The sequence below is a fragment of the Girardinichthys multiradiatus genome, chromosome 12 (assembly GCF_021462225.1).
Source record: "Girardinichthys multiradiatus isolate DD_20200921_A chromosome 12, DD_fGirMul_XY1, whole genome shotgun sequence".
In the NCBI taxonomy this organism is placed as follows: Eukaryota; Metazoa; Chordata; class Actinopteri; order Cyprinodontiformes; family Goodeidae; genus Girardinichthys; species Girardinichthys multiradiatus.
In genome coordinates this window covers 52898645-52923176 of record NC_061805.1, presented here as the reverse complement: position 1 = coordinate 52923176, position 24532 = coordinate 52898645, and the positions used below count along the sequence as shown (strand labels likewise).

Genomic DNA, 24532 nt, shown 5'->3' with positions numbered 1-24532 from the left:
TTTCAGTTGTTAAATCAAACAATTTAATACATTTAAAAATAGCTTACAATAGCCTAAAAAATCGTACCATTTCCTGTTTGTCCTTCCTTATCAACAAGTCAATTTTCACTTAGGCTCATTTAAAGATAACCAGGCTTATAGTAAGACCAAAGTTAGAGACTCAGCTGAACTGAGATCAGATTAAACTGCTGCATCAGACGGGGTGACTCCTACTGTCATTATTTAAACCTCATTGAATCAAGTTATAAAACTACATTTTTATTTTCATCTTCATCAGTACCTCTGACAGATGTAACTGAAAGCCCACAAATAACTGATGAGGCAAGGTTTGAGGTGTTTAAGGCCTAACCCTGATTCAGTTATTGGCTTCTACCATCTTTATCACCTGGGAAAAATCAGCAGCAGCAAATTTGAACAACATTTTGTTTAGCCGTATTAAAAAATAGTAAAGTTAAAACCAGGAAATCTGACCAGAAACACTTCCTGTTAGTGACCTGTCCCACCATCTGTCTCCTTACCACAAGAAACCAAATGTTCAAACCCCAGAGACCACATTCACTTCACCTTTCCCATCAGAGCTCCAAACCAGAGCCAAAACTACACCTTTCAACCATCACAGCGATCGCCAACAGGCGTTAAGACGTCGTATCAACAGTTCCAGCGTTCACTAATTTATACCAGATTGAACCAGTTACAACCAGAGCGCAACCAGTTCAACACAATGAAAATAGGTGTCCCCAACCAGCCATTCGGTGGCTTAAACCAGTCCAAACCAGATGGGTTATCATAGCTGCAACAAGATTTAACCTGTTTAGACTCAATTGGAGCAGATTTAGCCTCTAAACTGACCCAAACAATGAGTATTCAGCAGGTACTACTGACACAAACCCGTCCAGAATGGACAACACCGGTTTCCCTAATAAGTTCCCTAAACCACTTTCTAACTAGACCAGTTCAAGCTGGGTTCAATAAATTAGCGGCTATGTTTAACACAAAATCATCATTCAAAAAAGGCCAGTTTTTACCAGTTAAAACCAGTCTGATCAACTGATTCCGATCTAACCAAGAACCTCCCAATGTAGCACACATAAAGACATGAGGGGAAAAATTCAACAGTATCAATAAAAACCAGTCAGCAGCAGTCTTATTCCCATTTGAACAGCTTCTAAACTAGTGGAGTCCACTGCAGCCTGCCGATGGAGAGGAGGGTCTGACAGGTGGCCGAGTCCAACCAAACAGACTCCACAAGGCTAAAGTGCAGGAAGCCGAGAGCGAATCCACAGCCGACGTCTGAGATGTGGTGCTTCCCCAGCAGCACCCGGGACACGCCCACCAGGAAGGCCCACAGGTAGAGCAGGATCCTCAGCGGGACCTGCAGGACAGAGGTCATCACCTGGGTTTGGCCTCGCAAGTACAACTCATTTTACATGCCCTAAAGACAGAACAGAAACCAGCGACTGACCGCCAGCACCAGGTGGTTCAATAGGAACTTGGACACCATGACGGCTCGGCTGGAGTGGGCTGCTGGGAAAGAATACAAATCCATGGCAATGTAATCCAAAAACCCTGGAGGGAAGTCCCATGGTCCCCTGCGCTTAACCAACTTCTGCATCCCAGCAACTGTCATCAGGTCCAGGATCAGGGCTGAAGAAACAGAAGGGTCAGGTTTTAGAAAGTGGACCATCAGACGGGTTAGGAGCCACAGAGACAGACAGGTAGGGTGTTAGGAAGCAGAATGTGAGACAGGATGGAGGTTAGGGACAGGAGAGTGAGACATCTCTCCGGAGTCTCACCCAGCAGCAGGTTGACGAGGACTTCCTGTCCAGCCAGGGTGTTGCTCTGCCACAGACAGATTAGGGTGCCAAAGATCCAGGGTAGGGCGTGTCCCGTGAAGGCCAACAGGGTCACTATTGAGCGCAGTGGGGCGCCAGGCCCATGGGCCCCCACACACATCCCGAGACGCTTGGAGAGGCTGAGGTCAATGGCGAGCAGAGAGTTGATGGCAATGCCTCTAAATGTGGGGTTCAGCTGCATACAGTCCTGCTCTGGCCAGCGAGATGCCTCCTTCGGACCCCCGTCTGCTGCTTGGGCTCCCTCAGAGGAGTCTCTGGACCCCCTGGGGAGCACACAGGTAGAGAGGACAGGGTCAACTAAAACTTTACCAAAGACATGTTATTGACTGCATCCTACCTTACTCAGATCCCACCAGATCCCTTAACCTTTCCAGATTTATCTGGTTCCGACCGTCAGTGGGTTTTATTAGGAGTTCATGTGACAGACGTAGACAGAAGGTGGTTGGATACATGTCTCACTGCTAAACTTTGCACGAGGAGCATCATTCAAATCCATCAGAAGTCAGTTTGTCAAGGAGGCTAAATATGTTTATTCCCTGCACATGTCTGCTGTGTTCCCTTCATGACTTTTACCAAACTGCAAAAAAGACTTATTCTTTTTTCATCCATGTCTTTTTTCTTGACACTCTTTCATAGAAGCAAGATTAGTGGAGTCCGTCTAATAATGTTTGACCTGTGGACAAATTCTCCCACCTGAGCTGTGGACCTCCATGTCTTGGTAGGTCCACAGTTGGTCTAGCTTCTCGCCATATTTGGATGATGGATTGAACAGAGCTCTTCAAAGCTTGGGAAATTGTTGTAGGACCTTACCCACCTTTAACTGAACCAGAACTTTCTCCCCTGGCCTGTCTGCTAGGTTCCTTGGTCTCCATGGTGCTGGTTGATCTCTAATGTTCTCTAGAGAACCTCTGAGTACTGGATTTTATTTAGGGCATCATTTAATCCCACCCTCCATGGTTCTGTCCAATTCTATGTTGGTCTGCCCCATCAAATCCTAATAAAACACATCACAGTTTGTGTTTGGACCGGGACAGAATGTTGAAAAGAACTGGGGGTCTGAATACTTTGCTGCATGTTTGGGGACTAACAACATGACAAGGATATTTGATAATAAACCCCAGTTCCCATAATGCTTAGTATCACTTATTTTTGCTTCTGTATTGGATCCAGTTCCTGGTCAGACTGACTCAGTAACAGCAGAAGCAGATCCGATATCATGGATTTTCAGATGAATGTTACAGAAAGTTTATGAAACAGAGAGAATCTAAAGCCGGTTCTCTCAGACTTCTGAGTCTAAAACGTCTGGACTCAACTGGTACCATGGGTGCTTAGGTTACATCACTGCCTTGACAACTGGATCAACAGACATAACACATAACTAATCTGGATGTTAAAGTCCAAGTTTCACTGGTTCTGTCTGACTAAACTTTGTGAGACCAGAACCATATTTCTACACATCAGCTTTAAGGCCTTAGAAAGTATTCTGGGTCCAGGTCTAGGACCGGGTCCAGGACCAGGTCTGTTTACACTATAAATGTCATCAGACTGTAAGCGGGTGGAGCCTCTTACCTTCCTCCTGACTCGTCCTGCTGACTCTGCTGTCTCAACACGGGTCTCTTAGGACCACCGGCCCGTCCCTCCCCAGCAGAGTGTTCCCTACGAATTGGCTGGTTCAGGGACATGAACTCGGGCCGGTTCAGGACGTTGTTACGGTCCCTGGCCCGGCTCCGGGCTTGGCTGCTGGGCATGACTGACAGAGGACGGTGGGCAGGAGGAGAAAAGCAGGACTGGAACAGAACCGGTCTGAGACTCAGAGGAACTCTGCTATAAATAAATCTGCTGGCCTTCTTCTTCTGCTGTCAGCTGTTCAGTGCATGTGTGTGTGTGTGTGTGTGTGTGTGTGTGTGTGTGTGTGGGGGGGGGGGGGTCCTCAAAAACCAGAGCAGAGAAACAGAGTTGCTTTGAAGGGACGTCCCACCAGGTTTACTGCTAACATGAACACTCAGTCTGCTCCAGCTGCACCATGGACCTGCTCAGAGTCAGAATAACCCCATCTGTTACTCCACCTGTTTAAACCCGTACCTGAATTTATTACTTGATTAAGGACACAGCAGTGTCTGGTGTCACTGGAAACTTCTGGAAGTAGATGATTTTTCAGGGCGCTTCACCTTTTCTTTAAGGTTCTGTGCTGATTTCTGATACATTTTTCTGTCATGTTTCTGAAGTTTACGTTTTCCATCAAAGTACAGCAAAAACCTAAGTTATAAAATAATTTGAGATAATTTATGATTAAACAGGATTTATCTACAACCACTCAAAGTTATTTACACTAGAACCACATTCACCCAGTCGCAACCTGGGATCCAAAACTTTTCCTGGAGCCACAACCAGCTGGTCAGATGTTCCAACTGCTGAGAACACAGCATCCATCTCCACTGATGTTCTCTCTTTGATCAAACTTGCCAAAAACAGTTTAGACTGTAAGAACCTGACAGAAAGGACAGAGAACTACAGTCCATCAGAGCTGGAGACCCAGACAGAGGCATGGTTCCTGGCAAGCAGCATCTTCATCCATGATCCAGCTAAGTTTCATCAGTTATTCCATAAACCAACAGTTACTTCATGGGAATTACGAGAAAACATCAGTTGAAGGGCAAAATCCAGCATAAAATCAGCACAGTTTAATGAATGTAACAAATGGCCATGTGAAACTGTAGAAATCAATGAAATACACAGTACTGTGCAAAAGTTTTAGGCAGGTGTGAAAAAATGCTGCAAACAAAGAATCTTTTATTTTGATCAATCAACAAAATGCAGTGAAGGAACAACAGAGAAATCTAAATCAAATCAATGACCACCCTTTACCTTATCAAAGGGTGGTCATCTAGACCACAAAGAGTAGTCTAGATGGTACTGGTCCATCTAGACTCTAGATGGACCAGTACCAGTGAACAGTTTGTCTGTTGGGGTCGGGTCACTGATGGCTGTTTGAAGAAACTTTGCGTGAGAGTTTATTTGTGGACTGAATGAGTCTGATAATGAGGTCGTCTTGTTACCAAATGTAGTGCAGTTTGTTATTCTTCTGCACGTTGGAAACATTGGTATAACTGCCTCCTAAAGGTTAGAGGTTATGTTTTTTTTAATTCTTTGTTGTTTCTTTAATATGGACCAAGAGTCTGCAATAAATTCGAATCAGTCAATTAATCAAATGTATCAATAATAATAACTCAAATAAACCAGTTATCAACATGACTCAGTATCAGAATAAATCTGTCTGAATCTGTTTAATTAAACTGTAGTTTTACTTTAGTTTAAAATTATTTAAATTTTGATTGTATTTTCTCCTGATTATGTCACACGTGGCTCAAACTTCCACAGGTCCTCTTCTGGTAGAAATGTCCCAGTACTCGCACGTCCATCCTTTTGTCTCTGAATTGCGAGTTCCTGTTGATGGGTTCCACATGAAAAATGCACATAAATAGACAGAATGGTTAGTGGTTAGTGCAGGTTTGTGCCATTAAAATTCTTGTTTGTGCTGCTATGCTTTCTGAGATATTAAAAAAGATTATTTTTTAGGTCATCCCGAGGTCACCATCACCCCATTTTGCTCCAAATTGAACCAGAATGGTCTCATTTTTTTAGTGCTTTGTTTTTCCTGTTATGGTTTATGAGATATAAGTTTTAATTTCACACAATCACATGACTTTACCCAGTCTGTGGAAATGGTTTTCACCAGCTGCAAGCTGTAATCAGGCAGTATTTTTAGTTTCACGTTGGTTTCATATGTTCCAGTACATCCTTATTCACCATTTCAGTCAGCAAGGAAGTGAAGTTGGCAGATGTTACCAACGCAGGAAGGAAGACAAGGAAGTAATTTATTTATTTCTGCAGAACAGTGACAGTATGATGACGTTGTTTATGTGTATTTTATGGAGTCATTTGGAGGACATTTCCTGGACAATGTCTTGTACACATGCAGCTGATTATGACTCTAGTGGTGACAGAAAAACTTGTCCAGTCCAATATCTGCAATGCTTCCACTGTGAGGTGTGCTATATTTTAGTACTTGCAAAGATACGATTCAGAATATTAAGTCTATTGTTTGGTGGCTTGGCTCAAGATATCCAACATCGATCAGATCTGCTACCTTTGCTGACCTCCATACAGCTGGTTCCATCCTGCCGTCACACAGCCTTATGCAGGTTTCCAGACAGTAACCACTTGGAATGGCTGGTGGAGATATCCGGTCTTCTGTTAGAGTTTTCTTAAAGCTACCCGCGTCTCCTTACAGGAACATGTGAAGAAAATATGTAACATGCTTATTAAATGCTTTTTAGAAGTTTTACTGCTCCTGCACAGAATTAGGGTCCATCACATCCACCGACCACACGGCTCAGTCCAGCGTGGCTATTTTGGCATTTTGGAGTATGGCCTTTTTTGAGAGTCCTGCAAAAAGGGAATTCCTGTCTACTGATGGCTGTCAGGGCGTATAATCAAATAATAAAAAAAGCAAAAGCTATGATTAGCATTGATCAAAAGATTAATTCTGGTCAACATAATCTGTCTGGAGCCACAAAACATATTAATCTACAGCAATCTCTGGACACTTACTACTTACAACCTTTAAATCACATCCCAAAAACCTTCTGTTCAAGTTAGACTTTCATTTCTTAGCCATTTCTAATATTTCTTAATTTCAGTTTGTTTTATTGTAATTTTTTGATTGTTTTAAAATTGGAAAGTGTTCTTAGGTGTCTGGAAAGATGCCACCAAATAAAATGCATTATTATTTTTACGACTTGGCTTGCGACTGAAAGTAGCTGTTCAATTTAAAAAACGTTCCTTAGCGACGCGTCAAAGCATCCATGAATGAATATGAATGTCATATCTGTGAGACAAAGCCTAGCTGAGTCTTCATTTCAACATGTGTCAAAAGTGTGGACATCAAACTATATTACCAGTTGTGTATTTACTTGAATGCATGACTAAAATATCCATCCATCTGAGCTTCTACTGTAACTAACTCTATGTTCTCTCTTTCAGACTCTAACCTTGAAAACTGGATCAGAGTTTATCTGTTCTTTCTTTCTAGATGAAACGACTAAAGGAGCTACATCCATTAACATTTATTTTTACTTCCCATAGAAAGTACTCCTGGATCAGTGCTTCTTTGTTCTCTTTGTGTCTCTGCTCTGTTCTCTCAAACCTCCAGTCGGTCGTGGCAGATGGCCGCTCACACTGAGCCTGGTTCTGGTTCTGCTGGAGGTTTCTTCCTGTTAAAAGGGAGTTTTTCCTCTCCACTGTCGCTACATGCATGCTCAGTATGAGGGATTGCTGCAAAGTCAACACCAGTGACTGTCCACTGTCTCTACATGCTCATCCAGGAGGAGTGAATGCTGCAAGTCACTGACTGGATGCAATCTGCTGGGTTTCCTTAGATAGAAAAACTTTTTATCCAATTTGAATAAATAACTGAATCTGACTGAACTGTTCAATGGTTACAATTAATTGGAATGTATGAACCTGACTGTTGTGAAGAACCTTGAGACGACATGTTGTAAATTGGAGCTATAGAAATAAACTGAACTGAACATTTCTTCACCAAACTTTAACAAATTTATGCACAAGAGCATAAAGTCATTTTAAGAAGACAACAAGCTGATTAGCATCAGACATTAGTTATTATAAACATTACATTATAACGGTCGCAGGCCATAGACGTCATCAGTTCCTGTCAAGATAGGTGGTGTTCTCTGGCACAGACTCACGTCTGAAACGAAAACTTATAAACAGCACAAACCAGCATCAGCGAAGCACTAAAACAACACCGGTCTGGTTTGTTTTGGAGCAAGCTGGGGGTGTTGTTGACGTCATTGGCCGAAATTTAAACTTATATTTAATAAACCATAACAGCACAAACCAAATTTTTAAGGACACAGACATACACAAATGAAGCAATAAACAAGTAAACCACTCTGGTTCAATTCAGAGCAAAATGGGGTGCTGGTGACCTCTGGATGGCCTAAAAAATGATCTTTAATATCTCAGAAACCACAGCAGCAGCATCAAATCGGAATAATAAGAACTGCCTAAACTTTAAACATCAAGAAGACAAATATGTTTTTCTACTGGTTTTCAGGGTCAACACTGTTAGATGCCGCTGGCTTCAAGGGTGATTGTGGGCAGTCAGTAGCCCATGACCTTTACATGACCTTTTAACAAACACTGGCGAGAGTCTGCTGTATAAGCCTTCTTCGCTTCCTGCACCTTCTTCTCCTCAAAACAAAAGCTTGTTGCAGTTTTAAAATATTTTTTAGCAGCAAGACCTCAAAAACAGCGACGGGTCCCGTCATATTTGATGTCGCAGTTACGGTGCAGAGATGCACGTCAATGACGTAACCCTACTGTCCCAATTCTGCACGCATATAACCTGCGCACTTCAACCCATACTTTTACAAAGTAAACACTTCATAGAGGGGCGTAGGGTGTAGAGTGGGTACTCGGACAGAACCTTTGTTTCTGTCCTCCGTTGCTACCCGGAACATAATGCAGACGGACAGTTGCTATAGGTTGCAGACGCTATGCGGCAGCTCGAAGCTAACGGAGCTTAACGCAGTTTGAAAGAAGAAACGTCATTAAAACGTCACAGTTCAGACTGACGGCTCCCTGTTCGGCGTTGTGACGTCAGCTTGGCTGTAACGTGAGCTGTGACGTGTTCACGGTAAAGGAAAACGTAGGATTAGCTGCCAAAGTGCGAAGCTCAGCGGTTTAACGGTACGGCAACCGGGAGGGACATTCAGAGAAGGCTCAGGTCAGGGTCGGAACCGAGCCGGTCTGGTCTGGTCCAGAACACTCCGTCGTTATCATGTCGGTCCAAGGATCAGCATGTCAGACTGTGCTCCAGCTGTAGAAGATCCAGGTCCTGCTGGTCATCCTGTCGCTCCTACCCGGCCCGCTCTGGCATCCAAGGCACTGTCAGAACCGTTCGGGCGCCTCCGGTACCGGGACACGTCCCTACTGATCTGGCAGCAGCAGCAGCTGGAGCTCCAATCTGGACCGCCCGCAACCTACCTGACCCGAAGCCAGTCTGCCTGGTACAGCAGCTATGGAAACCAGTCGGTACTGATCCGGAACCGCAGGGGGCTGCACGGCTCTGAGGCCCAGTCCAGGATCTGCAGCATCATGTAGAGCAAAACCAGGGCTCGGTTCAACCCAAACTACCTGAGACCAGACTGTGCAGGTTTATAGACCGTGGTTCTTTAGAGGCCAGTCTAGTTAATCCCTCAGCTCTGTCTGACAGGCCACAGGTCCAGTCTGAGATGATCTGCAGCCTGATGTTGATCCAAATAAACCCTCAACATGTTCCAGGAGCTTGGAGTTCCATCCCGACCCCAGCTTTCTGTTTGGGAATGACCCGGTTTAAGGGGTCTGTGCATTTTTTGGACCGATCAGCTCAAACTGAGACCATCTGTATCAGCTGAATTCTTCCTGACGAAGACCGGCCATGTTTGGAGTCAGACCTGCAGCTGCAGCTGGAGATCCAGTTGCGATTTGTGCTGTGGACCAGAACCTGATAAAGGTTGCTTCAGTCAAACTGTGTAAGAAATAATAATAATAATAAGAGAAACACCATGTGACCTCCTCCTGACCTTCCTGTTGGTTCCCTCTGACCTTTGAGCGCTCAATAAATCAGTTATTTCATCAGTGTTTCTTGTATTTCTCCCTGAAACCAGCAGGTGGCAGTAATGTTTTCAGGTTCACAGGTGAGCACCAATACCCTGCCCCATACTACAACCAGGGGCTTCTCTGTGTGCAGCTGTGGGTTCTGGAAAAGTTTAGATTCCGGATGTGATTGACAGGCAGGGAGGATGGGGGCCCAGATAAAACATTCATACATCCCATAAATTCCTGAGAGAAACAACAGGGTTCCTCAGTCTGCTGTAAACTACAGAGACCAGAATGCACTGCAGCTTCTCTGAGCTCACCTCCCTGGCATGGCAGGGATTGTAGTCCTGGTTTACAGCAATGATGGGAAATGTAGGAGCTGAGCGGGATCCTGGTTCCATTTGATAAACGCACAGAACCAGTTCTGGACAGAGAGGCACGATCATTTGGTCAGCGACTGGAACCAACCCATTTTCGCTGATCAACGATCATGGCCATAGAAAGTAGAGACGATGTAGGGACCGAAATCCTTCACGACGTGATCTATTAAAACTGTTAAAACGTACTATTACTACACGCCGTGATCCTCTTGGGGGCGGTCTGGTTGGCGGGGCGGGACGCCCCATTGAATTGTGGGAAACGCTGCAGGAGTTTCCTCAAATTAGAAGAATTCCCGCCACTGGCGTTCCACATTACGTCACAAACATTGCGTAATCTGCACCGCATTTTGAAAAGTGGAGCTGTACTTTAGTAGCGCTTTCTATCAGCCATGCTTTTTGACGGTACCAGCGACTACTGACGTCATTACGCTCTTGTGTGTGCAATGCTGTGTTCATGTCCGGCATGGAGAATCGCCCACTCTTCCACTGCCTCAGTGTCACAATGATGCGTTTAGGTACCAAAACATGGTAGTTTGATTTTACGTGAATCGGTACTCGGTGGTACCAACGGATTTCGGTCGGTACCTATCCCCAATTATGAGGTTCTGAGACTGAATTTGAGTTTTCATTTTCTTGCTCAATATCATCAAAATGACAATAAGTTTTACTTTAAGACATGAGGGACAGAAGTATTCAAAGTTTTCAGATGTACAAGAAAATCTTCTCATGGAGAAAAAGAACCTTTGGTTCCCTGAACAGCAGAACCCATTTACTGGATCACAGGACTGCTCACTTGTGTCCTGTCAGAACTACAACACAGTCGATGGGAGCAGCAAATAAATCAATGTGGAATTTAAGTCTTTACCTAAATTAAGCTATTTAAGCACCTACAGGCCAAACTTTGAGATGATAAAACATTTTATGGCTTCTGAGCTGATTTTAGATCTTATTGAAACCAAAGTGAACCCAAACGACCAGCAACAGGTTGGTACCGGCCGATGATCGTCTCAGCAGACTGACGGGTGGAGCACCATGATGAAAAGAGGCGCTCCAGGAGGAAACCTGATCCAGAACCATCCAGGAAGAAGACCTGTTGAGACCGAGTTCCTCTTTAAAGTCAACCGTGTACCTGTTCAGGTGTGAACGGGGCAGGGCCGGTCCGAGGTGTTTCAGGTGCTGCTCTGTGAGTGAATGAGAGTCGAGTCTGTGGGTCAGTTTATGTGTTTATTTATGAAAACAAATGAAGTCAGAAAATAAGGATCCCGTTTGAGTAATTACATCAAATAATCCACTTGATGGTTTTAGTCGGTTCGTCCTCTGCGCTGGTCTCGACTCTATCGAGCGGAGCTCCATCTATCACACAGCTACTTACAGCTACTATACAGTGCTCAAACATACAGAAGAAAGAACGTACGGCCGGAGTGCATGCAGATACATAAAATCATTTTTTTCCTTTTTCTTATAAAATACAAAAATTAGCTATCAGCATCAAAGCTCCACCATCAACTAAAAACAAACAGGAGGGTTACTGTGGCAACGAGCTGTCCGTCACACCGGGGGGAACTGCTTCTGATCCGTCTGGGAGGTGTCACCGTTTCAATCAGTCTCCATGACAACCCCGCAAGCCCAGGAAGGCTGTGAACTTTGGTTCAATATTTTAAAAAAAGTAAAAATTAACAATAAAAAATACTTTAATTCAAACAAACAAGCTAAACTGATCTGTCTGTACATAGATGACCTGCAGGGGGCGCCACAGGAAGCCAGATACACTGATTGTTTATAATAATGACTTCAGCCAATCAGAGACCGCCGTTAATGCAAACATCATCAGGCTCCTACCCATCTCCTTCCTGATTGGTTCCTGAAAACAAAATAGGTGTTTCTATACCTGATCAGTTCTCTTACATTTCCAGCAGGTGGCGCTGTTTCTTCCTCAGACCAAACCAAACTGAAGGTACAAACGTTCCACACGTCGGGCTGCTCTGATCCAAACATCAAAGCAGGTGGGTCTGACATTCTTCCTGTGAGCCGGCGCCGACACATTATGGTTTATATCCAAAGATCCGACACCTGCAGGGTCCAATATATCAGAGCAGCTGCTGACGCCGACAACAGAACTTCTGAACAGGAAGCCATTAAAACCTGCTTCTGCAGAGCGCCGGTGGTACCAGAGCGCTGTCTCCTGTCTGATCCCTCTCATTTTGAGCATTTCTTGCTTTAAAAACTAAAAACATTAAAAACCTCCTCAGGTTGGAGCAGAAACTAAATGGGTCATGACACCAACAGAATCCGTTTGCTTTAAAGTCTTTTAGCTTCAGTATATGGGGCTGGAAACCTTTTCAGGGAAAATGAGGGATTGGACTAGGACTCCTCCTCCCATCACTGGCGTGGCAGCTCTGGTACTGGATGGCCAGCTGGGTTGGGGGAAAGGGTCAGCGTTTGGACAGAACAGCGGTACAAATACATCTTTATATCGAGAACTTTATAAGACACAAACGAAGGAAATGTAGTGTTAGGAAAAGTTTGTCCCGCTGTCACCTGGGTTACCGTGACAAAAGTGACCCCAGGACTGACAGAAAGGGGTGGATTCTGGCTGAAGGTCCAACACAGGGCAGAGGACAAAATGGATCCTGTTTCTGTACTGGAGAACCTTAAAGTTTCTGGAATAAAGGAATGTTTTGCAGAGAAATAACCTTCACCTTCCCTGTCCGACAAACTGCTGCCCACAGCGCCGCCTGCTGGCCGGACTGTGAAGCAGCAACAGAACCCGGTCTCCTTGAGCATCAGCTGATGTTTGATCATCAGAACCAAAGAGTTCTGCTGCAGTCGGACACAAATGTTGAAACTAATGTAAGTGTTTCTGCTCTCTGACCTCAGCACATTAAACTGAAACAGCCAATCAGATCGTCCATCTGCAACAGCTTCACACTGAGCTCCTCCTCTTCATCAATAACTGCAGAGTACCAGTAGCCCGCCCACTTCCCCATCCATCCATATCCAGCTGTGCGTCCTCTCCCATGATGTTCTACTGATGATTCTGGAATGTGTTTAGAGGTCAGGGGTCACCGCCGGCCGTCCACCAGGCAGCGGTGGTTTAGTTTCACTCTGAAGGCAAAGCTCAGGTGTCCTCAGATGGACAGCAGAGCAGTCTCCACCCTTCATCCTCTTCCTCTTCCTCCAACTGTCTGCATCTCACCAGGAATAAAGGAAAACAGGAACACTAGGAGCTAAAAAACAGGTCAGCCTATTTACATACAGTCTCCAGGTCCGGGCGTGACTCGTCTGCACGTGTGTGTGTGTGTGTGTGTGTGTGTGTGTGTGTGTGTGTGTGTGTGTGTGCGCAGTCCTGTCTGTGTCACCTACATCAGAGGGTGCCTAGACCGTGAGTACGTTTGTTTTTAGTCTGTGTCGGAGGAAGAGGAGGTTCCTGTCGATGAGCTGTCATCAGAGGAGGAAGAGGAGCTGCCACTCAAGCGACTGGCCCCGCCTCCTGAGGCTCCGCCTCCTGCTGCCTTTTCTGAAAGACGGAGAGAAGAAGAAGGGTTAGGATCTAACCACACCTGCCACTTTTGGTCGGCATTAAAACAGACCAGAGTTTGTTTCCCCCCCTTGGTACCTTTTGTGCAGATGTGAATAAACTCACGCGAACCCTGGTCCGGACCAAACAACCGGACCGAGACCCACTTTTTGAGGTGGTCTCGGTCCGCTTCCAAACAGACTTTGGTGCGGTTTGCTTATGGTGTGAATATGTACCCTGATCAGGCCCAACTACAGAAAACGTACGTCTATTTGGACTTAAGATGACACTCTAGCCGGTAGCAAAGGTGTAATCATACCTCATCAGCCGTATGTTGCTTAGCAACGCTGCTACCAGCATGTTGTGGGTCACGGGACATAGAGCAAGTCGTCTCCTTCGGCTTGCAGCACGCATTCACTGACAGTGTTGCAAAATTATGAATAGAACGTTGTGAAATGTGTTGAATGAGCAGCTCTTCACCCCCACAGTCATACCGCAGCGTTAAGAACGGCACCGAGATCCAGAACAGAGGTGCTGTACGCAACACTTTGCCTCCATTTCTGGGTCTGTGCTCTTTCCCGCTCCAGTCATTTCTGTCCAGTGGGAGCAATGGTCGTCATGTTTACAAGTTTAGTTCACTTGAATGTGAAAGAGAACCACACCGAACAAAAAAAAGTCCACATTGATCCCGCGAGGTTTCCACCAGGTTCCATCTCTGCAGCCTTTCAGATCCTCTGATCTACACCTTCTTCATCTGCAGCAGCGACATGCTGTGAAGCTTAGTTAGAATTATTCACTCTGCTTTCAATTCAGCAGGCAGAAAAGTAAGTACACTCTCCTGTTAAAAAGCCTTTAATGTGACCTTTAACCTGTCCAACGTTTTTGAAAAACAGAGACATGTTTTAGGAAAATAAAATAAATGGTTGATATAAATGAAGTCAGACCATAAAGCCTAGTGATTTAATTCCAGCCTGGTGTTTTTGGGTCAGGATCTATCAGCAGGGTTCATCTTGGTCATATTCTCCAACTCTCCACTGATATCTTCTGTCCTCCACAGATCTCCAGGCAGAACCTTCTGGTGAAGCTGTTCTTTAGTTGATCTGGATGTGTCCAGGGTTTTCTCAGAACTCCCTACTGCAGCTTTAATGGTGGAATAATTGATCTCGGACACATCGTCTACTTCAGCGTAACAGGACTGAGGAGACTCCTTATATCCACTGATTAGCCCCATTTCCATTGCTTGTTGAAAGCCCAGGGCGCCTTTCAATACACATTTACCCTCGTAATGTCACTTTCAGGGGTAGAAGGTCCTGGTCTGGAGTAGGTCTTTCCAGCTGTTCCAAGGATTGTTAAGGGGGAGGGATTGTATGGAGCTTCAGTAATGGCAGCAGTAAGTGTAAAGAAACCATCAATTTGTGACAAAATGTAGTTTTTAAATGAGAAAGCAAGAAAAACTTCATCTGTGGAGATGAGAAACCAGAATGAGCCTACTTTGAAGTGGTGTTTTGGGTTTCTCCTTTGACAGGCTGGTCTGGCTGCTAAGCTAAGCTAACTGGGCGGTTGGACTGGGACTTCCCCACTAACTGCTGCCGGATCTCCGCCCGCTACCTGTTATCTGTCTGTGGCGGTTTAAAGTGAATATAAAGCATTTAGTAATTATGTGGTAAACAACCAGAAGTACCAGAACATAAAATGGAACCTTTTAATTTAATGTAGGAATTAATTATTAACTTATTAAATGATTATTAAAAGACGATCAGAGCACTTTAAATTTTCCATGTAAATAAAAAATACATATTTCCCTAAAATTGTCTTTTCACATAAACCGAACTTAGTGGAGTATGAACTCTTTAATATTTTTTAATTTTTCATAGTTTTCTGCAGACGGCTCTGCAGGAGGAGGGACCACAGTTCCAGAGGGCGAATGACACGGCACGCTGGGAAGGGCGGTGCCAGGGCCGGAGCCTAGGGTGGCTTGGACCCCCTCATAGCTGCTTGCAGTTCTAGTCGTCACAATTAAGTAGCTGAAGAAAAAATCTACAGCTGGTGAAGTTTCTCCAGTAAAACGATTGAATAATAATTTGTTAATTTAACTACCGTATTTTCCCGACTACAAGCCGCTACTTTTTCCCCATGCGGCTTATAATGAGGTGCGGCTTTTCTGTGGATTTGTCTTCACCCACCAGGGGGCGCTTTAGCAGAAAGTGAAAAAAACGAGACAGGTGGGAAGTCAAAGAAGAAGAAAGCGCTAATTTTCACAGAGAACATCGACACAGAAAAGGTATGTGATGAAGCTCTTCTGAGGCTGTTTAACTGAAGATGACTTCAGTGGTTTCAAGGCGCAGGAGGACGATGAATAAATCAATCAATAATGTTTCTGATTTGTTTGATCAGCACTTTCATTTTTATGCTAACAGTTCAGTTATGTTCAGTTAAACTATGTAATCAGTTCAGTCGATATCAGCGGCTTTTAGCCCAGTGCGGCTTATAATGAGGTGCGCTCTATAGTCGGGAAAATACGGTATTTAAAAAGAATTTGGTTCTGTACACAACCCACATCTAATGTTGATAAAAATGACAGTAGCCAATCAGCTGTTGGTACTCACGCAGTAACTTCCTCTGCTTCTTCTGCAAGCAGGATTTGACGTAGCGCTCCAGCTCTCGGAGCGTGGAGGGTTTGAGCGTCTCAAAGTCGATCTCGATCTCGTCGGGGTTGGAGTCCCTAAGTGATGGTTCTCTGGACTGGATGATGTGAACAACCCGGCCCAGCTTCTCCCCTGGCAGCCGATTGATGTCCAGGCTCAGCTGCCGCTTCTCATCGTATGACATCGGCAGAGACGACTCCTCGCCATCGTCTCCGTTGGCCGAACCACCGCCCGATGTCTTGTTGGCCTTCTTCGGTTGCCTGAAAACAGAGAGTAGCCCTGATTGGTGCATAAAACCCTTTCATCACTGCTGACAGGTGTATGGTCAGAAGGATCTACCTGGTTGCTGTTACTGTGCTGTTGGCTTTCCTGGCAGGTGCCTTCTTCTGATTGGCTGCTTTGGGCTGTTGGGCGCCAGCCTTGGGCTTCTTCTCTTCTTCTATCTTGGCTTTGTTTCCCTTGTCCTTGTCCTTCTTTTTCTCTTTGTCCTTCTTCTCTTTCTTCTTCTTTGGCTTGCTGACGGGCGCCTGCGACAGGACGGCCAGCTGCTCGTGCACAGCCTTCAGCTGAAGGGATATACTGATAATCAAAACCTGCGGCATCTGATCAGAATCGACCAGGCCTTTAACTGCTCAGCTAGCAGAAAATGTACTTCTAAACAAACATGATTCAGACAAAAGAAGAAGAAAACCAGAATGTTCTTGACCTGTGATTGGTCGGCAGCACCAACCTGCTCCTGTAGCTCAGCCAATCGCGTGGCTCGCTCCTCCTCAGAGTCGGATGATTCGTCAGAGGAGGAGTTGTTGCTGCTGTCGGAGGAGGCGGTGCTTTTACTGACCACTGGGGTGGTGGAAGGGACAGAAACCTCCAGGCCCTCGTCTGGGATCTTAGCAAAACGCATCTCGAACACGTCCTGAGCACAGAAACATAAACCGGTTACCACTGACAGCACCTGGCAAGGTGAGGGCGCAGGGGTCGAGATGTACCTGCAGTTTACGGGCCATGGCCACCACCTCGTGGTCCGGAGGGTTGTACTTGTAACAGTTGGAGAACATTAACCTGACGTCAGTGGCGAAGCTCTGCGGGTCGCTGTACTCTCCTTTATCCATTTTTTTCTGCAGACACACAAACACATCACTGTCAGTGCTACAGGCTCCGCCCCCAGTAGCCAGCTGATTGATTGAGGGCCTTTAATATAGATCTAAATAAACCTGAACATATAAACACTGTAAACCCTTCTCAGGATGTGAACAGGCAGTAAAAATGTTAGTGACATCATCGCATGTTCAGTGATGAGGCGTTCTGGTAGGGTGGTGATATGATGGTCTTAGATCCTGGATGATGAGAAAATGTTACCAAGCAAAGATTCATGAGATGATCTATGTGATGCAGTTCTACGCTCTGGTTTCTCTAAACCTGAGAAAAATGACTAAACAAACAACCATGAACACACGCTCATGCCTGAGGACAATTTAGAGACCAGTTAACCTAACTGGAAGTTGGAGAACCCAGAGAGAACCCATGTATGCACCAGGAGAACATGCTAACTCCACGCAGAAAGAGGCCAGGACCTTCTTGCTACAAAGCAACAATGAAGGTCTTTGTGTTCATTGCATTCCTCTCCCAGTGAGCTAACAGGAAGTTGGAGCGGCGCAATCACCACATTTCTCCCATCGTTAATCTGAACAGTGTCGATACAGATATTGGACCGCCTTAGCGTGTTCTGTTTGCAGTTTCGTGTGCAAACATGACGACATGTTAAAAGACTGTTGACATGAAGCACTCAGCCATGGTCCTCTGATCTGCAGGAGCGATCTTCATCTCATCAGCAACAGATTTATCTGCTGCAGATAAAACATTAACGACGTCTGAACCGCCTGAACGGTTTCTACTTCAATTACGTCTCAAACGGGCCGAGCAGGACTTATCAGCTTCAGGTGATGCAACGGGTACTGATCCAAGTAGCCCGATGATGCGACTGCTGCAGCTCACTGTTGCTCTGATGCTGAACCACCAATCAAACCAGAACATGTTCTGACTCCACAGATGCCTCAGCAACACCTGAGCTCAGGCCTCTTACCCGGACGGTGCTGAGGTCCATGGGGTGTTTGATGATGTCATGGTAGTCGTGCAGCTCCAGCGCCTCGGCGTCCACGGGCTTGTAGAAGGGCCAGGCGTAGGCGGCGTGTTTCTTCGACAGCATCTCCTTCAGGATGGCGTCGCAGTGTTTCATCTGCTCACCCAGCTTCCCGCCCTTCCTGACTCCAGCCCCCACTCCTCCTACCGCCCCATCACCTCCTGCCACCTCCTCCACGGTCTCACGGCGGGTCTTAGCAGGGCGGGCAGCGGCTTCACGGCGAGACGAGGCGAGTTTGACCGGTTTAGCGTCCGGAGCAGACGGCGAATCGGCGCGACCGGCAGAGATGGCTGATGTGGTGGGAGTGGTGGTGTCAGCTTTCCTCTTCACGCCTTTCTTCTGCTGGACACACACACACACTTTCATAAGGACACACTTCTAACAAAGGAATCTATCCAATACACTGTTTTAAGGTGAAGCCGTTACCTTGACGACTGGCTGCGCAGACGGCATCATGGGTGCTGGGGGCTGTGGGGCAGATACAGGCGATGTGGCAGGCACAGGTGTGGGTGTGGTTGAGATGACAGGTGTCTGAGATTGGGAGGGGGAGGGGTAGGAGGCGGGAGGTGAGGCTGAAGACTCCGCCTGCTGGCTCACTGAGGAAGAATAAATGGGCTGATTAGAAACCAAGGGAAGGACATCCTGTAGGACAGCCCGTCTGCAGGACAGTCTCACCTGTGGTGGCAGCAGGCTGTTTGCTCTTCTTTCCTTTGGGAGCTGGAGGTAGCAGGGCGACCTCCTCCTGTGGCATCTGGGCCACCTTCTGCAAGAAGATCTTCTCTAGAGCCTGCGCCATCAGGACAATGTCGTCTGTAGGCTGCAAACACATATTAATATATTAATAAGGGACCATCAGAAGCTGTGTTGGCCTCTGAGTGTGTGTGTGTGTGTGTACCTTGTTGTAGATGTAACAGTTGGTAAACATGGTGTTGAAGTCCTGCATGGCCTCGCTGGCACTCCAATAATAATTGTTCTCCAGGCGTTTCTTGATGGTTCCCATGTCCATGGGGTTCTTGATCACCTTGTGGTAGTCCTGCAGACAGAGAAGGTCAGATCAGGGTGTGGCCCAGCTCTGGGTTACCTGGCCTAATGTCATTGGAGGCTGACCTACCCACAGACAGAGCTTGATGGCATCCACTGGCTGGTAGAAGGGCCAGGCAAACTGATGCTTCCACAGAGTCTTCACCACCACGTTCTGCATGTACTGAAGCTGGTTGGTCTTCCTGTAACACACACACAGTGATCACCACAGTGATCACACACACAGGTGAGCTGCCCTGCTCTCCAAGTGGGTCTTACCTGCCCGGTTTGTTGGGATTGGACACCTCAGGGGGGGGCGGGTTGGTAATGGGAGGGGGGCTGGCGGGCGCAGCCTCGGGGGCGTCCGACATGGTGGACGAGAGAGACGCAGCAATGCACTGTGGGACTGCGGCGTCTGACCTGAAGGTAAGAAAATGCAGCTCCCCAGGTGTGTGTGTGTGTGTGGGGGGGAGGGGGTTGGTGGCGCTCAGGTGTGTTCAGTTCAGGTGCTGCAGGTGGTGATGCTTCAGCTCAGAGGATCCTCCGGAGAGTCCAACTCCCATTGCACAACCTGCAACACACAAACACACAGACTGTAAGCCCCGCCTCCTGATGACATCATTAACACCTGTGCCTTTTATTTCACAGCCTCTGCATTAAGAATCAGTAACTTTCCATCAAAGTAGATTAACTGTACAGCACAACAGCAGGTCAGTAAATGCATCTCTGTGAGATGAATCTGGATCACAGCAGCTAGCGACGTGGGACCTCAGAACACAGACTGGACCGGGCACCCTCCAGCTGCTCATTTCCACCACTGTAGCATCACAAACTCAGCGACTGTACCTGTAAGAAGTTCAGCCCTGCTGTCCCAAAGCAGCTCAAATCTGAACGAAGCTCTGGAGAAGCAGACAGGGGAATACCTTGACGGCCCCAGCTAAGCGACATTAACGTGCACATGTGGAATGGACTGAGCCGCCTCCTGACAGAGCGGGTTGTGGTGGAAGATTGATGAGAACAAACTGCCATCATAAGATGAAAATAACCCCAGGTCAAACATGGCAGGATGGAGAGGGTCCTACAGGTGGACCACCTGTTAGTTTTAACACCAATCAAACTGGACACTCAGCTTCTTTTCTTCTGTATATTTTTAGTTTTAGAGTGATTAGTCTTCTTAAAGCTAATAAGAAGTTTCGGTTTTAACACTGACACAAAGCTAAACGTTCATCGTCACAGTTTGGCTTTTACCTGCAGATCATGAAGATACATCAAAAATAAAAAGACAAAGAGTTCAAGATGAATTCAACTTGTGAAATCAAATTCTTCATCTGATTTCACATTTCCTGGTAAATATTTAATAAAGTCTTGCACAGATCAGGCTTTACCCGACCGAAACCGATTTCTGATTTTAACTGAGGTCCGACGTGCCGATTCTGGGGTTTTTGTTTTTCAAAAAGAAAAAAAGAAAACGTGCAGCAGGTTCTTGGATAGAGGTGATTGTTCTGAAACCCACAGAAAATTATGGAACAAGATTATTTAGGTTAGAAGAACCTGCTGTTCCTGATGCATTTATTGAATGTAAATGTTAGCAATTGAAACTGAAGCAGAAAACTGATCCATTGTGATCTCAGGTCCGTTGATTTCTGCATCTCTACTTTGACACCACGGTCTGTCCAAAGCTGAACATACAAGAGGAATGTTGGAGATAGTTGACAAAGCAGTTAGTCCAGGACAGTAGTGAGCACATCTCCTACAGGATAAAAACCCTGCTTTCTTTTTAAGCTGTTAAATCCAGTCTGATGTGTCAGCTCTCCCAGGTCATGCAACAGTAACTGAACTGCAGGGAGATTTATCAGAAAGTTATGAGCAGCAGACATGATTTTAACTTGACCTCCAAAACAAAACTTGCAACAAAGAACCTGAAAAATTGATCTGGAGGATTTCTAGCGTCTGAATGCAGCTCCTGAATCATCTCTGCTCCTATCCAAAATGTGTCAGATCAGTCTTCTTCTGTTAGTAGAGACAACTTCTTCAGCATCATTTATGCAGCTTAATCACAGAAACTGTTACCAAACCCAGTCCAATCAGAAGAAAATTCTCCATCTTGGGTTTTATAGAACACCAGAAAAACCAAAAACAACTGATCATTTCTTATTGTAATCCCAGGAACCATCATCATTTCTCATATCATAAAAGGTAAATAATTTAAAATCACATTCCATTTTATTATTAATATAAGGTAGTTTATATAATGCCTTTCTCGTCATACCGACCACTCTAAGCACTTTACACAAAAGCCACATTCACCCAATCACAGGCACACATTTATACACCGATGCACAGATTGGTAGGCAACTCAAATGAGGAGGAACCTGGAATCCAACCAACAACTTTCAGATTGCAAGGCGACTACTATCCCCCACTAAGCCACAGTCACCTCTACTGATGAGAAAATTCCTACACATTTCATATTCCCAGGTTCAAATATAACAAACATATTGTGTTTGCAGGTTATTGTGACATGCAAACCTAACGATTAAATACAGTAAAGGCACAGTTTACAGAAGGTAGGCAGCAGGTACTGTTGGAACAACGATCGATCTGTTTTCCTCTGAGTTTATGACCTTAAACCTTATCCACACATTTATTTTATTATGATCTAAATTAGAGCAACAATCCCAATGCTTTGAGGCTGGAACAACTGAGTTTGTTCTACAACAAACAATCTTTATTATATTAGGTTTAAATTTTAAACTAACTTAGGCTTATTCAGATTTTCCCATAGTGCACAATTGTTTCACATGCAGGCAACGTGAAAAGCACCCTGCTTGTTGGGCCACCAGGAAATTCTGACTCGTACACAACCCTTTCCAGACCTGGAAATGAAAGAAAATTCACTAGTTTTCAAGGCTCGGAGCCATGTGATGGAAACCCTCAGATAATAACCGTTTATTCACTTCTACAGTTCCAGTTATAAACATCATCAACCAGAACAAAATATGAGCTCAGTCCAAACCTGCAACTGAACCAGAACCTCTCAAAGCAAACAACAAAAAAAACCTGAATCCCACCTGCCTGCCAAACATCGATCCAGTCATATCGGGCCTCCAGGTACCAATCTAACCTAACACCGGACCGCCAAGTACCGATTCAGGCTGTTCCCGTGGAGTCCTGCCTGCACGCTTCTGCCGTTATACGGCTAATGGCCGAGCTAACAGTTAGCCACCATCTAGAACCCAGATAACCAACCAAACAGCGGCTGTACTCGCACCTCTTCACTCAGTCCTGTTGGTGTTCTGCAAACTGTAGCCTCTGGAATAGCAATGATTGCAATAGGGGATTGGTTCTGTTCGTTCTTTGGACCGAAACATCAAACTACCGAGCTAGAAAAGATGGCGGGCAAGCCTCGGCTAACGACTTGCTCTTAGCAGACCGAGCGGTGCTCCTTACCGGAGAACTACAGATTGATCCATTGGGAGGGTGGACGGAGTAGGATCGTATGTGGGAGGAAACACGTGGACTCTTAGTGACTTAAGGAGGTATTTGTGACCGGGATTGTGTGGTCAGTACTCGAATCTTTGCGGATGTTCCCGCTCCGTGCTGCTAGCCTGCTAGCATGCTAACCTGTTAGCTGTTAGCCTGTTCGTTGAGCTTTGTCTGAAGGCGCCGAGCGGCCAGCAGCCTTCCACACACCGCGGGACGAAACATCCGCTCCTCCCACCCTCTAACCCTGGCACCAGTACCCTCACAGCCGTGTTTACTTTGTATTTTCGGTGCTCCGGTGGTCCAGCGGAGGATCCAGAAGCTTCTCTGTTGGTTTTTTATTTAACAGCCAAGTAGCATAATAGATGAGTTATCAGCTGTCCACACTGTGCGCAAGCGCTGTGCCAACCTGCATCATGCGTGTTGTTGTGAATTGATTGGTTACTCACATGGAAGAGACGCTGTGATTGGCTGTGAGATATCAATGAGGTATGATTTGTTGGTATGCCTATGATTGGTCAGCAGGTTGACCGAAGTGCTGTGGTTGGCTGATAGTACATCTGGGCTGCCGTGATTAGCTGGTTAAGTTAGGGGTTTTTAGAGTGGCGCCGTGAAGCAACCTGTGTTTCCCAGCATGCATGTGCAGCGTTGGAGAGCCCGGCAAAGATCAGATTAATTTTTCATCAATACTAGTTTGTTTCGAACACATCAGAGAAAATAAGTGTTCATTGATCAATAAATAAATCAGTACACATTGTAATTACATAAATGACATCAGTCATTTAGAATAATGTATTTATGTCTTTTACTTGAACAGTCGGATTTGTGTGCTCTATGTCTGGTTCAACTACATTCATAGAATATAGTTTAGAAAAACACTAATAATTAAAAGGGGAATGGTCAAAAAAATGGAATCCCAGTTAAAATGAAATGCTTAACTGATAAAACTGTAGGATTACTGAAGAATAAACCTTGACAATTTCTGTTAAATAGTTAGGGCCCATGACATAAAAGGATTGGGGCCTTGGTCAATGGCTCTAAGGTTTGGGGTCCCTTAGCCAATGAATAAATAAATTAAAACCTTTATCTGTCATTACAATTGTACATTCAAACGAAATTTGTCTTTTGCCTTTAACCCATCCATTAGACAGCAAGAGCTAAGGGTCTTGCTCAGGGACCCAGAGTGGGAGTCTGGAACTTGGAGACTGTCCAGGACACAAATACGCTGTTCTCTAACCACTAGGCCCGCAATCCTCTGACGATACTTATGGTTTAGTCTCCAGGAGTCAAGGGAACGTCTGGCAGAGCCCTCGGCCAGGAATGTATTCAACTCCCACCTCTGGGGGGGCTTTGACCAGATTCCGGGGCATGTTGCAGTCCAAGTGGACCATGTTGTCCACATCTATTGTCGATGCTACTGCCTGTAGCTACGGCCGAAAGGTCTGAGGTGGTGGTCCCCCTTCATAGGAAGGGTGACCGGAGGGTATGTTCCAACTATAGGGGGATCACACTCCTCAGCCTCACTGGTAAGGCCTACACCAGGGTATTGAAGAGGAGACTCTGGCCAATAGTTGAACCTCGGCTTCAGGAGGAGCAGTTTGATTTTCGTCCCAGTTATGGAACACTGGACCAGCTCTACACCCTCTGTACGGTACTCAAGGGTTCATGAGAGTTTGCCCAACCGGTCCACATGTGTTTTGTGGACCTAGAGAAGGCATTCAACTGTGTCCCTTATGGTGCCCTGTGGGGGGTGCTCCAGGAGTATGGAATCGGGGGCCCTTTATTAGGGGCCATCCTGTCTCTGTACGAGCGGAGCAGGAGTTTAGTCTGCA

General features: G+C 45.7%; 3 protein-coding genes across 10 annotated transcripts; 1 reads left to right on the top strand and 2 right to left on the bottom strand.

The window, feature by feature from the left end:
* LOC124877357 (inactive phospholipid phosphatase 7-like) lies at positions 1 to 3748 on the bottom strand. The gene is made up of 4 exons (XM_047380477.1): positions 3423 to 3748; positions 1794 to 2116; positions 1463 to 1644; positions 1 to 1372 (listed from the first exon to the last, which is right to left on the bottom strand). The coding sequence occupies exons 1-4, from the start codon at positions 3599 to 3601 to the stop codon at positions 1166 to 1168; spliced, it is 891 nt and encodes a 296-aa protein (XP_047236433.1). The 5' UTR covers positions 3602 to 3748; the 3' UTR covers positions 1 to 1165.
* Positions 3749 to 4623: 875 nt separating this feature from the next.
* Positions 4624 to 23132, bottom strand: LOC124877355 (bromodomain-containing protein 3-like). 8 transcript variants are annotated; one of them, XM_047380472.1, is made up of 13 exons: positions 22979 to 23132; positions 19497 to 19788; positions 19309 to 19420; positions 19093 to 19230; positions 18873 to 19014; positions 18624 to 18793; positions 18141 to 18539; positions 17047 to 17175; positions 16767 to 16973; positions 16400 to 16626; positions 16022 to 16320; positions 13262 to 13415; positions 4624 to 5297 (listed from the first exon to the last, which is right to left on the bottom strand). In XM_047380472.1, exons 2-12 carry the CDS (start codon positions 19586 to 19588, stop codon positions 13297 to 13299), a joined length of 2034 nt encoding a protein of 677 aa, XP_047236428.1. In that variant the 5' UTR covers positions 19589 to 19788; positions 22979 to 23132; the 3' UTR covers positions 4624 to 5297; positions 13262 to 13296. The 8 variants fall into 8 exon arrangements, with proteins under 8 accessions (XP_047236428.1, XP_047236425.1, XP_047236430.1 ...); XM_047380469.1 differs by lacking the exon at positions 4624 to 5297 and having other exon boundaries at positions 11970 to 13415; XM_047380474.1 differs by lacking the exon at positions 4624 to 5297 and having other exon boundaries at positions 11970 to 13415; positions 16791 to 16973.
* On the top strand, positions 7390 to 9560 carry LOC124877358 (putative uncharacterized protein BRD3OS). The gene has a single exon (XM_047380478.1). It carries the CDS (start codon positions 8739 to 8741, stop codon positions 9039 to 9041), a length of 303 nt encoding a protein of 100 aa, XP_047236434.1. The 5' UTR covers positions 7390 to 8738; the 3' UTR covers positions 9042 to 9560.
* Positions 23133 to 24532: the final 1400 nt, after the last annotated feature.

Excerpts from the sequence above, each read along its gene's own strand:
- LOC124877357 (XM_047380477.1), bottom strand. The coding sequence starts at position 3,601 with ATGCCCAGCAGCCAAGCCCGGAGCCGGGCCAGGGACCGTAACAACGTC. Across the intron at positions 2,117-3,422 it reads CAGGACGAGTCAGGAGGAAG|GGGGTCCAGAGACTCCTCTG; the intron begins GTAAGAGGCTCC and ends TGTGCTCCCCAG. Across the intron at positions 1,373-1,462 it reads TGAACCACCTGGTGCTGGCG|GTCCCGCTGAGGATCCTGCT; the intron begins GTCAGTCGCTGG and ends TCTGTCCTGCAG.
- LOC124877358 (XM_047380478.1), top strand. The coding sequence starts at position 8,739 with ATGTCAGACTGTGCTCCAGCTGTAGAAGATCCAGGTCCTGCTGGTCAT.
- LOC124877355 (XM_047380472.1), bottom strand. The coding sequence starts at position 19,588 with ATGTCGGACGCCCCCGAGGCTGCGCCCGCCAGCCCCCCTCCCATTACC. Across the intron at positions 17,176-18,140 it reads TGGACCTCAGCACCGTCCGG|AAAAAAATGGATAAAGGAGA; the intron begins GTAAGAGGCCTG and ends GTGTGTCTGCAG. Across the intron at positions 13,416-16,021 it reads GAAGCAGAGGAAGTTACTGC|AAAAGGCAGCAGGAGGCGGA; the intron begins GTGAGTACCAAC and ends TCCGTCTTTCAG.